At 68.1% G+C, this 14,277-nt stretch overlaps 2 protein-coding genes across 2 annotated transcripts; one reads left to right on the forward strand and one right to left on the reverse strand.

The window, feature by feature from the left end:
- The first annotated feature begins 1,947 nt into the window (after positions 1-1,947).
- MIEN1 (migration and invasion enhancer 1) lies at positions 1,948-4,016 on the forward strand. The gene is made up of 4 exons (XM_051640188.1): positions 1,948-2,052; positions 2,614-2,711; positions 2,973-3,049; positions 3,254-4,016. The coding sequence occupies exons 1-4, from the start codon at positions 1,976-1,978 to the stop codon at positions 3,335-3,337; spliced, it is 336 nt and encodes a 111-aa protein (XP_051496148.1). The 5' UTR covers positions 1,948-1,975; the 3' UTR covers positions 3,338-4,016.
- Positions 4,017-4,271: 255 nt separating this feature from the next.
- On the reverse strand, positions 4,272-14,130 carry ERBB2 (erb-b2 receptor tyrosine kinase 2). The gene is made up of 27 exons (XM_051640186.1): positions 13,988-14,130; positions 11,385-11,536; positions 10,739-10,925; positions 10,395-10,532; positions 10,217-10,285; positions 9,671-9,783; positions 9,452-9,593; positions 9,258-9,374; positions 9,040-9,166; positions 8,871-8,944; positions 8,708-8,798; positions 8,402-8,601; positions 8,176-8,308; positions 7,972-8,062; positions 7,732-7,892; positions 7,607-7,654; positions 7,365-7,503; positions 7,139-7,261; positions 6,962-7,060; positions 6,695-6,880; positions 6,452-6,607; positions 6,299-6,374; positions 6,080-6,226; positions 5,889-5,986; positions 5,644-5,814; positions 5,222-5,489; positions 4,272-5,142 (listed from the first exon to the last, which is right to left on the reverse strand). Exons 1-27 carry the CDS (start codon positions 14,061-14,063, stop codon positions 4,799-4,801), a joined length of 3,726 nt encoding a protein of 1,241 aa, XP_051496146.1. The 5' UTR covers positions 14,064-14,130; the 3' UTR covers positions 4,272-4,798.
- Positions 14,131-14,277: the final 147 nt, after the last annotated feature.

A 14,277-nucleotide genomic window follows, 5' to 3' on the forward strand; every position in this document is an offset into this window, starting at 1 on the left:
CCCGACACCAGCCCTCTCCTGGTGGCTGTGACAGCGTGGTGGGACACACACACAGAGTGTCCCTGGGGCCAGGGACAAACAGGGGCACCAGGGCCTTGAGGATATGGGGCAAGGTGACCAGGGCCACCAGAGTTATGGATCTGGGGGACCAGGGCCACTGGGTTTAGCAGACAGGGTCACAGGGCCACCAATACTGAGGAACAGGGTCGCAGGGCCACCAGGGATAAGGGATGAGGTCCCAGGGCCACCAAGACTACAGGGCAAGGGAACTAGGACCACTAGGGCTATGGGACGGGGTCTCAGGGCCACCAGAGCTCTCAGGGCAGGGTTCCCAGGGTCACCAGAGCTAAGGAACAGGGTCCAGTTTATGTTGGTTAAGGGCCACAAGGATTAGGGGATGGGGTCCCAGGGCCACTAGGGACAAGGGACAGGGTCTCAGGTCCCCCGGCCGCGGGCAGGGTGGCGGTGGGTGCCGAGGCGGTGGGACGGGGCTCCCGGGGGTGCGGGACTGCGGCGGCGAGGCCGTGCCAGGGCGGCGGAGGAGGAGGAAGAACCGGGAAGAGGAAGGCGGGAGGGAAGGGGCGGGGGCGCAGCAGCAAGGGAAGGGGGAGGGGGGCGCCGGGGTGATACCGGCGGGATGGAGGGGGTGACATCCCGGGATGGCCGAGGGCCCCGCGGGGCGGGAGACCCCCACCCCAGCCCCCGTCCTACCTGCTGGCGCCCGCCGCGTCCCGCCGCGTCCCGCCGGACCGGGGATTCCTGTTCTCCCCGGGTTTATCTACCTGCGCCAGCTCCCGCCCCCGCCTGACATCATGCCGCCCTGGGACAGCACCCCGCACCCCACGGCACCCATGGGTGCACCCCCCCGGGCCCGTGCCCACCCCCCCAGCCCTAGGATGGGACATCCAGCCTGGCCTCGTGCCAACGCGGCGGGGCTGATCCCCCCGCCCCAACCCGCATCTCACGACCCCCGCGGTGGTGATGGGGAGTTTCCCACAATGCACCGGGGTGACCCCCAGGAGAGGGTTCCCGGGGTCCCCGGGGATGTTCTGGGTGTGCGGGTCCGGCACGGCCCCCCCCCGTCTCCGAGCTGGGGGCTTTTGGGAGGACGGTTCCCCTGGGACATGACGCTGGGGGACTAGGAGGGTCCCATGCGATGGGGAGATCCCGCGGGGTCACCCGGGGACTGCGGCGAGTGGCAACCCCGGGGGAGGAGCCTCGTGGGGGTCTTGTGCAGGTGGCAGGGTCCCCTGGGGTTTGGAGGGAAGTGGGGACCCCATGGAAGGGGGCATAGGATGCGGGTGTGTGTGGCAGCCGGGGGGGGGGGGGGTCCTTTGGGGGATCTGTAGGGGTCCCACAGGGACGGAGGGTGGGGTCCCTTCAGGAATCTCCATGGATGCTATGGGGAGTGGTCTCTATGGGAGCTATGGGGGGTCTCCATGGGGGCTGTGGGTGTCCTCATGGGGGCTTTGGGGGACTCTGTGGGGAAATGAGGGTCTCTCCGTGCGCTGTGGGGGTATCCTTGGGGTGATGAGAGCCCCAAAGGGACTGTGCGTGGCTCCGTGGGATCTATGTGTACCCCCAAGACGGGGGGAGCGGGTGTCCCCATGGGGTGCTTGAGATCCCATGAGGCCACAGATTCCCTGCGGAGGGTTCAGGGGGATCCGTCGGGGGATGCCGAGCGCCCCCGCGGATGCGTGGGCGATCCCCAGGGGTCTGTGCGGGTCCCAGGACCCTGTAGAACTCCCGCTCCGGGGGTCGGTTGGTGACCCTTGGGGGTGGTGGAGGGGGGTGTCAGCGCGTGTCCCACGGGCTGGGTGCGGGTCCCTGGGGGGTGTCCCCGGGGGTCCCCGCGGCGCGCGCTCCTCCCGCCGGCAGGTGGCGCCGCCGCCGGGGGCGGATAAAAGAGCCGCGGCCGCGCGGGAGCGGCTCGTCACGTGACGGCGCCCGGAAGCGAGCGGCGGGCCCGGCGGCGATGAGCGGCGGCAGCGAGGAGGGGCCGGCGGCGGCGAGCGGGGCCGAGCGGCGGGTCCGCATCGTGGTGGAGTACTGGTGAGTGCCGGCACCGGGCTCCTGTCCCCGCTGTCGCCCCTCTGCCTGCGGGGGGTGGGTCGCAGCGGCGCCGGGGGCGGAGAACCGAGAGTGGCGAGGGGCTCGTCGGGAGGGGGGCTGGGGGCAGTAACTGGGGGAACGGAGAGAGGCGGGGAGAGAATGGGGAGACGGGGCGTGCTGGGGGGTGAAGGAGGGCTGGGTGTTGAGGAGGGGTCCGGGGGGCTCCGAGCGGGGAGTCCCCAGGAATAGGTGGGTCGTGGGGATGTGGGGTGTGTAGGAGCTGGGGGGGCTCGTGGGGAGGGCTGAGGGGGTGCAGAGGGGTTGGGGGGGGTTTGGGGATGAGGTTTGGGGGTGCAGCGGGTGGGGAAGCTCTTGTGGAGGCTGGAAGGGTTCAGGCAGCAGCTGCAGAGGGGCCGTGGGGGGCTCTGTTAGCCTTACGGGGGGAGCAGACGGGGCTGTTCTCCACCGGCTCCTTAGTCGGGACAGGGTTCATGGGGGTGTCTGTGTGAGGGGGGCGGGGGGGGCAAGGGCGCAGCTCTCACCCCCTCTCCCCACCCCCAGCGAGCCCTGTGGCTTCGAGCCCACGTACCAGGAGCTGGCGAGTGCTGTGAAGGAGGAGTACCCCGACATCGAGATCGAGTCCAGGCTGGGGGGCACAGGCAAGAGGGGCATTGCTGGGTTGGGGGGACCCCAGCCTGCCCTGCTGTGGGGCTGGGTGCAGGGCCTGGGGCTGTGGGGTCTGCCAGGAGCAGGACAGGAGTCCCCAGAGCACTCCAGGGGTGCAGTCTGGGGGAACTGCCAGTGTTTCTGCCTCCTGGATGTCCACAAAGGGGGTCAGTGTGGCAGGAATGGCTGTGCTGGGGGGGGGGGGGGCTTGCAGTGGGGGCAGAGCTCACAGCCCGACCCTCTTGGCCTTTCAGGTGCCTTTGAGATCGAGATCAATGGGCAGCTGGTCTTCTCCAAGCTGGAAAATGGAGGATTCCCCTACGAGAAGGATGTAAGTCCTGGTCCTGCGGGGTCACTGCCAGGCTGGTGGGCGTGGGGGGGGTTGTTTTTGTAGCAGGGCTATGACTTGGGTCTGTGGTTCTGCCCGAGGTGTTGTGTCTGGGTGTTCCTGATCCCTGTGTCCCCCCCTTCCCAGTGCTCTCCCACCCCCCTAGACCCTGCAGCCAGCGTGACCCCCTCCCCTCTGTCTCCTCAGCTGATCGAAGCGATTCGCCGGGCCAGGAATGGGGAACCCCTGGAGAAAATCACCAACAGCCGCCCCCCCTGCGCCATCCTGTAGCCCCCCCTCAGCTGGGATCTCGTGGCCTCCCCAGCATCCCCCCTGCTTTGCTCCTCGCTGCCTTCATTAGCTCCCTGTGCCCCCCGGGGGGCAACTGAGGACATCAGGGGGGACTTGAGAGTGTAAGGACCCCCCCCCGGGATTGCCCCCATGGCACTGGGCTGGCTGTGCCCCCTCTTTGGGTTGTGTCCCTGCTGTGCCTGACCCCCTGTGGGGTGTAGCTGTGGGGGGGTGCCCTGCCTCCCCCCAGGGCAGGGGAGGGCCCTTCCTTTTTGCTGAGGGTTTGGGGACCCCCATGAAGGCTCTGCCCAGCCCTCAAGGGGAGGCAGGGGGGAGCCAGGCTGGGTGTGGAGGTGACTCTGCAGCCCCAGCAGAGGAAGAGCCCCGGGCTGTGACCCCACGTGGGTTGTTAATGATTCCAGTCTCTCCTGTCACTGTTTAATCAGCAGGACTGGCCATGGGAACCCTGGCTGGGCACCAGCCCCATGGCCCCAGCCTTGGCTTAACGGCCACCAGCTTCCCCCCCTGCCCCCCTGCCCTCCTTCCCAGGCTCCGGGCTCCTGGTGACACTGCCCTGGGCCCCGGGGTGGCTGAGGGCCCCCTCCCACCCCCACTATTTATTCTATACTGTGTATAAACCTGATGGCCTGGCCCTGAATAAAGGACAGAGGAGAAGGTGGCCCCTCCCGTGTGTCCCTCGAGGGGGTGGGACTTGGGCACCGAGGTGTGGAAGCAGGGTTGGATCAGGTCTCCTGCCCTGCACTTGGCTCCTGGCCAGGCAGGAGAGGGACTTTCACCCTCCAGGTAAACAGGTCCTGCCCCTTCGCCACCTCCCAGGGTGGGTGGTGGCACCTGAAGCCAGGAGAGCAGGGCCACAACAGTCCCTGGGACACAACAGTCCCCAGAGATGGAAGAACCACCCAGACAAGCAGAGTAGAAAAAAAAAAAAATATATCCAACCATGTACAATTATCAAATATACATCTGGGTGCGATCCAGGCGGCTTCAGAAGGGTCCAGGGGGAGCAGGGAGGTGGGTCTGGCCTCCACCTGCTCTCAGTGCAAGTCCGTGTGTCCCGGCACGCTGGGGTGCCGGGGGGAGGCTGGGGGGCTGAGCAGGATGGGGACAGTCCGTGGGGTGGGTGGTGGCAGGGGGGCCATGGGGTGACACTGCCTGGCTGTCCTCTGGGCCAGGCTCCTGGTTGTGGTCTGAGAACCTTCCAGCTCAGTGTGGCTTGTGGGTCACCTCAGGGGAGGAGGTACAAATAGTGACCCCTCTGTCCCCATGTGTTCTGCTGTGCTGTCCCACAGTGTCCAGGGCTCTCCCAGCCCTCTGTGGCTGGTGTCACCCTGGGGTGTGGCCGGTGTCACCCAGCCACCAGGCAGAGGGGACAGCCCCTGGCTGTGCTGTCCCTCCCCAAGCTGCCTCAGTGAAGTGGGGGGGTCTCTCCATGGCCCAGCCCTATGCGGCCGTGTCATCGGGGCCAGCCAGGCCCAGGTACTCGGGGTTCTCTGCTGTGGGTGTCGTGCCAGGGCCTCCCTCAGGGCCACCCCCCTTCGGAGGGTCCTGGTTCCAGTAGTAGGGGTTGTCGAAGGCTTGGCTGAAGGGGCCGGGGGTGGGCGCGCCGGGGGGGGTCAGGTACTCGGGGTTCTCCACAGCGTGGCCAAAGGGCCCTGGGAAGGGGTGCTTGGCCTCCTTGATGAGCCCGTTCTTACCCTGGTGCCCCTTGGGCTTGTCTGGCGGGGACGGGGGCGTGCGGGGGCGCCGGGGCGGCGAGCGCTGCTCCCCGGCCTGGTTCACGTACTCTGCGGGGACAAGGGATAGGTCAGCGGCCACCGTGGCTGGGCAGACCCTGGGGAGGGTCCCACAGGGTGCCCTCGCTACCTGGCATGGTGATGTGGGGGGCTGGAGTGGTGAAGCCCTCGGGGTCCTCGCTGTCCTCGGCCGCCGTGCCGGTGGGATCCTCGCTGTAGCGCGGCAGGGCGCTGGGCTCCCGCGCTGACGGGCTCTGCCGGGGCCCCTTGGCCCCCCCGTCCCCCTCTGGCACCTCTGGCACGGGCCCCTCTGGGCCCTCAGGCAGGCCCTGGGGGGGGAAGGGGAAGGCAGCCAAGCCCTCACCCTCCTCTGCATCCACTGGGGTCTCTGCTGTGCTCTGGGTGCAGGAGAGGACACAGAGTTGGGTGTTTGCAGCCCATGCTGAGGACCCCATCCTGGTGCCCACAGGGGGGTCCCCAGGCACTCACCCTGTCTCTGCTGGGAAAGGGGAGGGCTCCCACCTGGCTTCCCCCCCTGCAAAGCCCACCTACCCGTGTGGAGGAGATGCGGCTGCGGTACGTGGTGGAGGTCTCGGCGCTGAAGAAGCCCTGGTGAGGGACCAGGTACTCCTCGGCGTCCACCAGGTCGTCCATGTCCTCCTCCTCCAGCAGGGCCCGGTAGAAGGTGCTGTCCATGGAGCCAGGCACCCCTACCATGTCGTTCTGGGGGCAATGAACAGTGGTCAGGACCCCTGGGGCACTGCTGGGAGGACAGGACCCCCAGGGACCCACCATACCTGGATGACCACGAAGCGCTGGGGGTCCCGAGCCATGCGGGAGAACTCGGTGACCAGCTCCCGAAACTTGGGCCGGCACTCAGAGTCGATCATCCAGCCTGGGGCAGAGCCAGATGACATCAGTGAGGTGCCCCATCCCTGTGCCATGTCCCTGTCGTCCCCCCCATCTCCTTGTCCCCCCCGTGCCATACATTTCACCATGATCATGTAGACGTCGATGGTGCAGATGGGTGGCTGTGGCAGCCTCTCGCCCTTCTCCAGCAGGTCAGGGATCTCCCTGGCAGGGATCCCATCGTAGGGCTTTGCTCCGAAGGTCATCAGCTCCCACACGGTGACACCTGGGGGGACAGGGATGGGGGTGAGCAGTGCCACAGGTCCTCCCCAGGAGCCCCCCCAGCACTGAGCCCTACCGTAGCTCCAGACATCGCTCTGGTGGGTGAAGCGCCGCCGGAGGATGGACTCCAGTGCCATCCACTTGATGGGGACCTGGGACAGGGAGGACAGAGAGGTGAGCTGGATGTCCCGAGGGGGAGCACCGTGGTCCCCACGTCCTCAGGCCCCACCTTGCCACCGTCAGCGTGGTACTCGGTCTCGTCGATGTCGAGCAGCCGGGCCAGCCCGAAGTCGGTGATCTTGACGTGGTTGGGGCTCTTGACGAGGACGTTGCGAGCAGCCAGGTCCCTGTGCACCAGCCGCACCTCCTCCAGGTAACTCATCCCCTGGGGGTAGCACAGGTCAGGCTGGCCCCGTCCTGCCCCCCCAAACCCCGCGACCTCCCCCAGGTTCCCCTGGACCCCCTGTCCTACCTTGGCAATCTGCACACACCAGTTGAGCAGGTCCTGGGAGCCGATGCGGTCCTTGTTCTCCCGCACGTAGTCCAGGAGGCAGCCGTAGGGCATCAGCTGTGTCACCAGCTGCACCGTGGAGGTCAGGCAGATACCCAGCAGCCGGGACACGTAGGGGCTGCCCACCCCTGCCATCACGTAGGCCTCCTGTGGGTGAGGGGGGGGTGTCAGGCTGGGCAGGGGCCACTGCTGGCACCGCTCACCCACCGGCACTGCCGGCACACTCACATCCAGGATCTCCTTGTTGGCTTTGGGTGACGTGTTCTCCCGCAAGACCTTGATGGCCACTGGGATCTTCACGCTCTCCCCATCAGGGATCCAGATGCCCTGAGGAGGGGTACACAAAGGTGAGGGGGTGTGGAGCAGGGAGGGTCCCAGGCTGCTGGTGCACTCCCCATCCCTCACCTTGTAGACGGTGCCAAAAGCACCGGAGCCCAAAACTTTGACCTTCTTGAGCTCAGTCTCCTTGAGGATCCGCATCTGGGCTTGGTTGGGGAGGGCCCCGCTGGGTGTCAGCGGCTCCACCAGCTGCAGGCACAAACGGTGAGGGGGAGGCTGGGCTCCTGGAACCCCCCTGTCACTGGGGTTCATATCCCCTCTCCAGGAGAGCTGCGGGTCCCAGTGTCCCCACCTCAGTCTCCTGCAGCAGGCGCCTCATGGTGTGTTTCCGCTCCTGCTGCCGCCGGCGCTTGACGCAGAACACGGTGATGAGCAGGAGGAGAACGACCAGCAGAGCCCCCACTACCCCAGCAATGATTGATGTCACCTGGCTGTGGGACAGGAGGGGACCAGGGTAGGGGTCCTGGCTAGAGGATTCCCCCCAGCACCCAGAGGGGTGAGGATCAGGGTGGCACAGGGCACCCGCACTCCTACCTTGGCTTCTGGTCCACGGGACATCCGTCCTCGTCCCGGATCGTGCACCTGGGGACACAGAGCAGCTTGTCAGCAGCCCCCTCAGACCCCCTCCAGCCTGGCTGGACCCCCTGAGCCTGACTCACGAGTGGGTGCAGTTGGTGGGGCAGAGCTGGCAGATGCCATCCTCGTCTGGGTACTTCCAGACGGGCACGAAGGAGGCGTCAGCCTTCACCCCGCTGGGGCAGCGCCGCACGCACTGCTGCGCGTCCTTGTAGTGGGCACAGGCCACGCACTGGTCTGCGTCCTGTGGGAATGGAGGGGGGGAGGTGTGAGGAACCCCAGTGTCCAGGACCACCCCCCATGTCTGTCCCCTCTGTGCTCACCGATCCGAAGCAGGTCTCGGTGCCGTTCTGGGGCTGGCACTCGGGGTGGCAGGGCAGGCACCGCGTCCCGTTGGCGTGTTCCCGGATGGCTCTGTGGGGCACAGGGACCGTGGGGTGGGTGCAGGGACCCTGGGGTGGGCACAGGGATGGGGGTCCCGGACCCCTGCAGTGGGAGGGATGGGCAGAGGGTCTCTTGCTGCTCACCCATCCAGGAGGTTGCAGGAGGCGACGCACTCTTGGCCGCGCAGGAACCGCTCGCAGGCCACGCACTGGGTCGGGCCGGGGCCCCAGCAGTGCCCGTGGGCACAGAGGTGGAAGCAGACCAGCCCCTCGCTCTCTGGGGGACACACCGTGAGCAACAGGGGGGAGAGCCTAAGGCACCCTCCCCTCCCAGCCCCTTATCCCCCATACCCCCATGGGTGCTGCTTACCGCACTGCTCGGGGGGCTTGTTGTGGGTCTGGAAGAGGCGCTGGCGGGGGTTGCGGAAGATGCTGCCCCAGGGCACCTTCTGGAGGAAGCAGAGCTGGGGGTTGTGGTGGACGAGCACCATCCCACTGCTGATCTCCTGCAGGGCACGGAGCCCCAGTGCCCGCAACGACAGGTCCTGCAGCGTCAGCGAGTAGGCGCCGCTGCCGAGACACTGCCCGTGAGCACGTGTGGGCCTCCCCCAAACTCTGTGCCCCCCCCCCCCCAGGAGTATGTGTCCCCCCACCCCGTGTCCCCAACCCCGCTCACTTGTGCAGCACACGGCCCCGGATGACCCGTAGGTTCTGGAAGACCCCCAGGTCCTGGAAGCTGGGCGGCCACGCAGCGATGTAGAGGAAGCCTGTGGGGAGCCGAGTGTCACCAACCTGTGCCCCCCTGAGTGTCCCCAGCCCCCCGCTTCCCCCGCTCTCACCTGTCAGCTCCTCCAGGCTCTCGAAGTTCTGTAGCAGTTTGGGGTCCAGGGGTGGTGTGTTGGTGCTGGGGTCCCTGCCAGGGACAGGAGGGAAGGAGGGAGGTTGGGGAGTCCCACGGGGGGGTCCTAGTGACCACCCACAGGCTCAGGGTGGGGACAAGGCACTTACCCCGTGAAGGTCTCAGGCAGGAAGGCCAGGCTGCCAAAGATCTTGGTGCAGCCACGGAAGTGCTGGATGTTGGAAGCGTTGACAGCACGGACGCCCTTCAGGAAATCCACTCCCAGCCCGTAGCACACTGTGGGGGGGCACATCAGGGCTGGGGTGCTTTGCCAGGACCCCCAGAGGTCCCCAATCCCCCCTCCCCACATGCCAGGGGGGCTGCTCACCCTCTGGGCAGGGCTTGCTGCACTTCTCACACTTCTGGATGTTGTTGACGGTGACTTCTTGGCTGTTCTGGGGACACACGAGGGTGCAGGATCCCACCTCTGTTGCCAGGTAGTTATCTGGGGAGTGGGAATGGGGGGCAGTCAGGGCTGCAGCAGCTCAGCACCAGGCCCCCCCACACTGGTCTGGCACCCACAGGGACACTGGCTGACACAGCTGGCACCGAAGGTGTAGCGCCCGTCGCGGTTGGGCACCGACTCAAAGGTATCCGAGTTGTAGATGACGAGGGGGGGGCAGTGCAGCTCACAGATCCCGCTCCGGTTGAAGTTGAGGCACGCCTGGGGAGGGGGAAAACGGTTGGTTTGAGACCCCAGTGTGCCCCTCCCGGGGCCCCCCCACCCCGTTCCCTGCGCACCAGGCAGTCGGAGTGCTTGGGGCCGGTGCAGCCCGCGGCGCACTGCTCGTGGCAGCAGTCGGTCGGCTTCGTGCCCTTGCAGCGGGGGCAGCCGTGGCAGATGCTGTTGGTCACTGCAGGGATGGGGGAAGAAGGACACAGGGTGGGGACAGGGACCCCAGTGGCTGCTGTCCCAGCCTAGGGATGTGGGGGTCCCCAGGATGAGGATGCTGGGGGATCCCAGGGGAAGTGCGGTCCCCGGGGCAGGGGTTTTGGGGGTTTGTCAGTGGGGATTTGCCAGCCAAGTAGGGGTCAATGGGATAGGGATGCGGGGGGGACAGAAGTGGGGTTCTCCAGAACACAGATTAAGGGGAGTTTGTTGTGGTGGGGGGCACAAGTGGGAGGTCCAGAGGGTCTCACACCAGGATTTACATGGCAAGTAGGGGTCAATGGGGCAGGGATGTGTGGAGGGAAGGGGGTCCACAGGCCAGGGACTTTGGGGGTCCTGGGGAGGGGGTGGCAGGTGGCACTGGGGGGGCAGGGCTGGCTGCAGACCCCCATACTCACACGTCTGGCAGTCCTGTGGCCCCTCGCCCCAGCAGTGCCCCTCGGCACACAGCGCCCGGCAGTCGGGACCTGCGTGGGGGGAGCTGTGAGTGGGTGATGTCGTGGGGGGGGGGGCAGCGACCCCCAGACCCCCTCCCTGGCTACAAACAGCCCCCCATGCCAGGGTGCTGGTGCTCACAGCTGCGGGTGCGGGTGCTCTCCACCTGGGTCTCGCCACGGAGCTCGTTGTGCCGGTGGAAGATGTCGGACCAGAGGATGGTCTCTTGGAAGCAGAGCTGGGGGTTCCTCTCGATGCGCACCCCACCCTTCAGGATCTCTGTGAGGGGACAGGCCGGGGGGGTAAGGACAGGGAGGGGGGGTCCTGCAGCCCCATGGGGACACCCAGTCCCAGGCAGGAACCAGAAGTTCCAGCTGGGACTGGCAGCTCCAGGCAGGGACACAGCAGGACCTGGCAGTTCCCGGCAACCCAGACCCCCGAGCACCCCAATCCAGGAGCCACCACCTCGGGGAGGGGTCCCTGACCTGTGAGGTGCCGCATGCCCAGCTGGCGCAGCCCCGGGGCGCCGGCGGGGCCGGCGTTGCCCACCACGGCCAGGGCGAAGCGCTCCTGGAAGAGCTGAGTGCCCCGGATGATGCGCAGGTTCTGCAGCTCCAACTGGCTCACTTGGTTCTCCGCGATCAGCACGTAGCCCTGCACCTCCTTGATGTCCTGGGGATGAGGGGACACACGGGATCGTTCTGGTTAGAAAAGACCTCTAGGTCATTGAGTCCAACCATTAACCCTGTTCCACCTAGTCCAGAGTTACCCCATATCCCTCACTACCACATCTACGTGGCTTTTAAACACCTCCAGGACTATTCAGTCTAACCCATCTAAACCTGGTACAACTTGCGGCCGTTCCCTCTTGTCCCATCTCTTGTTCCTGGGGAACAGAGCCCGACCTCCCTGGCTCCAATCCCCTCTCAGGCAGTTGCAGAGCCAGCAGGTCTCCCCTCACCTCCTTGTCTCCAGGCTGGACACCCCCAGCTCCCTCAGCTGCTCCTCCTCAGCTTGTGCTCCAGCCCCTTCCCCAGCTCCCTTGCCCTTCCCTGGACATTCTCCAGAGGGACACAGGTGAGGGGCCAGCCAGACCCCTGCCCTGGAGGGGTGTGTGTGTCCCCTGCACACCTTGAGGAAGGCGGTGTCAGCGTCGGGGGGCAGGTAGGTGAGCTCCAGGTTGCCCTGGACCACCTGGCAGCCCTGGTAGAGGTGCCGCAGGGTCTCGTAGTGGCTCTCGGGGCTGGAGGGACGCAGCAGCTTCATGTCGGTCCCCGTGCAGACTGCGGGGACAGAGCAGGGAGTTCAGGGGGGTCCCTTCTCCGCCCCCGCGGGAAACCAAAACCGGCGGCACCAGCACCGGCCTCCGCAGGAAAGCGCCGCGGCCGTTTATCTCCGGGATTGCTCCCAAACAGCTTCCGATGGGCTTCCTGGATGGCCGCTCCCGGCACGCCACGAAGCTGCTCCCGCTTTGGCAACGGGCCCCACAGGAGAAAGGGGGAGTGGGGAGGGGTCATGCCGGGACCCCGCGGTCCCCCCCGGCTCCGGTCCCCCGCCACAGAACGGCCGTGCCAGGGTGGGGGGCCGGAGCCGGGGGGGACCGCAGGCAGGAATGTCCTGCCCACGCCGACGGGGGGGCCACGCGGAGACAAGACCCGATTGTTGAGCAGCGATGGCTGCCGGATCCCAACCGGCCCGCGGCGGGGCTGCCGGCCGGGAGCCCATCCCCGGGGCGTCGGGGCTGGGGGGGGGGGTGTGCAGGGTTGGGGTGGGGGGGGTCATGGGAGCCCACCTTCGGGCCCCGGGCCGGTGAGTCACGGCTGAGGGTGGCACGGGGCCCCCGGCAGGAACCGCCTTTTCAGGTCGGGCGTGTTTGGGGAGCAGCGCTGACGCAGGGCTGGCGGGCACGGCCCAGCCCTGGCGCGCCCGTGGCCCCCGGGACCACCCCCCGCTTGTGCTAGACCCCCCACCCCGGTTCCCACACTGACCCCAGCCTGACTCCCACCCTGCCACCACCCCCGGTGCCACCAGCGCTGAAGTGCCGGTGTCCCCTGGGTCGCCCTGGGGGCACACACAGAGCCAGGCAGCCATGTCCTCCCCCCCTGCCCAGGGCAGGGGGTTGGTGTCCCTGTCTCTGTCTGGTGGGGGCTGTCCCCTGGTGTCCCTGTCCCCAGTTGGAGGGGCTGCCGGTCGTGCCACCGTTGAGTGACAGCCCCCGGTGCCGGCAGCTGCCTGCACGGCCTCATGGCTGGGATCGGGCTGGCAGCCACCTCCTCTGCCTGCTCCCGGGCCACTGAGCCAGGGACACCCCCCCGGGCAGAGCCAGAGAGGGGGAAGCCCCCCGAATTCAGGGTTCAGCAGCAGAGGGTTCCCTCGGGGAGAACCCGTGCCGTGGTGGCAAGTGGCCAGAGCTCAAGGTCTGCCCTCCGGCTGCCCCACGGCAGGGGATGCCGCTGGCATTCCCGGGGCGAAGGGCAGGAGGTGGCTCGGCCGGATCCTGGCGGGATTCAGGGCGCATCCCGTGGGCTTCAGTCCTGCCTGCTCCTCCAGGAAGGGCAGCCAATGATCTGTCCTGCCTGGCTTGCAGTGCCACTGTGGATCGCCCCGAGGTGTCCAGCACGTGCCCGCGGGGCTGCCCTGGTGCTCCCGGTGCTCCCGGCCATCCCCCCCGTGCCAGCTCGCGGATCCAACCCCAGGCGTGGGACCTGGGACACTGATATGTCCCCAGCCCAGAGCAGGGAGCTCCCCCAGCAGAGACCCTCTGAGCAGGGCAAACCATGGGGTGCTGGGAGGGCACCCAGTGCGTCCCCTGCCCCATGATCCCGCTCCAGTTCAGCTCTGCTGTGCCAGACCCCCCCGGTGCCAGAGCTGCCCCCCTGCAGACTGGCTCGGAGCAGGCAGCGGCGGCAAACCCTGCCCCTCGCTTTTGGGGCCACCGATGGCCACCTTGCGGCCACCAGCCCTGTCCCCTGCTGTCCTCAGCCCCGTCCCCGCGTGCCCGGCCGAGGCCTGGCGACAGGCTCCGGCTGCTCCCGCTCCCTCCCGGGCTGGGCAGGGTGCGGCACCTCGAGAATGTGGATGGGAGCGACGGGGACGCACCCACCCACCCGCCCACCCGCTCCGTGGGGCACCGCGCCTGCCCCAGCGCCCCGACACCTCCCCGACACCCCGGGATGGGACCCCCACGACGGGGGGGGTCCCCAATCCTCGCAGCCCTGGGCACGGGTGCAGCCTGGGAGTGGAAGGGGTCCCCGCTCGGGGTGGCACCGGGTCCTCCGAACTCCTCCCGGGGCAGCGGACCCGGGGCTCGTCGCGCTCCGGGGAGGCCGGAGCAGCCCAGTCCGGCCCAGCGCCTCCCAGTCCAGCCCAGTCCGGCCCCCAGCGCTGCCGGGGACGCTCTGCCCGCGGCGGGGAGAACGGGGGGGGACAGAGGGGACACCGGGGGGAGGATCGGGGGGGGCTGGAGGGGGATCGGGGAGGGACTAAGGGGGGACGATCCTGTCGCTTTCAACCGAACAACCCCCGGCACGCCGGCGCCCCCATCCCGGTGTCCTCTAGTCCCCCCCCCCCAGTGCTCCCCGGTCCCCCCACCCCACCCCAGGATCCCCCCCCCGGTGCCGATCGCTCCCGTGCAAAACTTTTGCGCCAAGTCCCGCCGCCGCCGAGCCTCCCGGTCCCCGGTGTCCCCTCGGCCCCCCTTGTCCCCCCCAGTGTCCCGGTGGGGTCGGACCCACCTTCGGCGGCGGCGGGGGGGCAGAGGGCGGCCAGCAGCAGCAGCCCGGCGCCGAGGCAGCCTCCGGCGGGGATCATGGTGCTCAGCGCGGGCCGCGGCCCATGGCCCCGCCGGACGCTCCGGGAAAGTTTTCGGTGCGGAGCCTCCCGCCTCCCGCCGCTCCCGGGCTCCGCCTCGCGGGGCCGCGCCGCGCTCCCGGCCCCGGGCGAGGGCGCGCCCCCCGTTCTCCCCCCTCCTCCGCGCGCTCCCGCCGCCCCAAGCCCGCGCTCCCGTCATCCCGGACCCCTCGGG

This window comes from Apus apus, chromosome 25 (genome assembly GCF_020740795.1).
Source record: "Apus apus isolate bApuApu2 chromosome 25, bApuApu2.pri.cur, whole genome shotgun sequence".
Taxonomy (NCBI): domain Eukaryota; kingdom Metazoa; phylum Chordata; class Aves; order Apodiformes; family Apodidae; genus Apus; species Apus apus.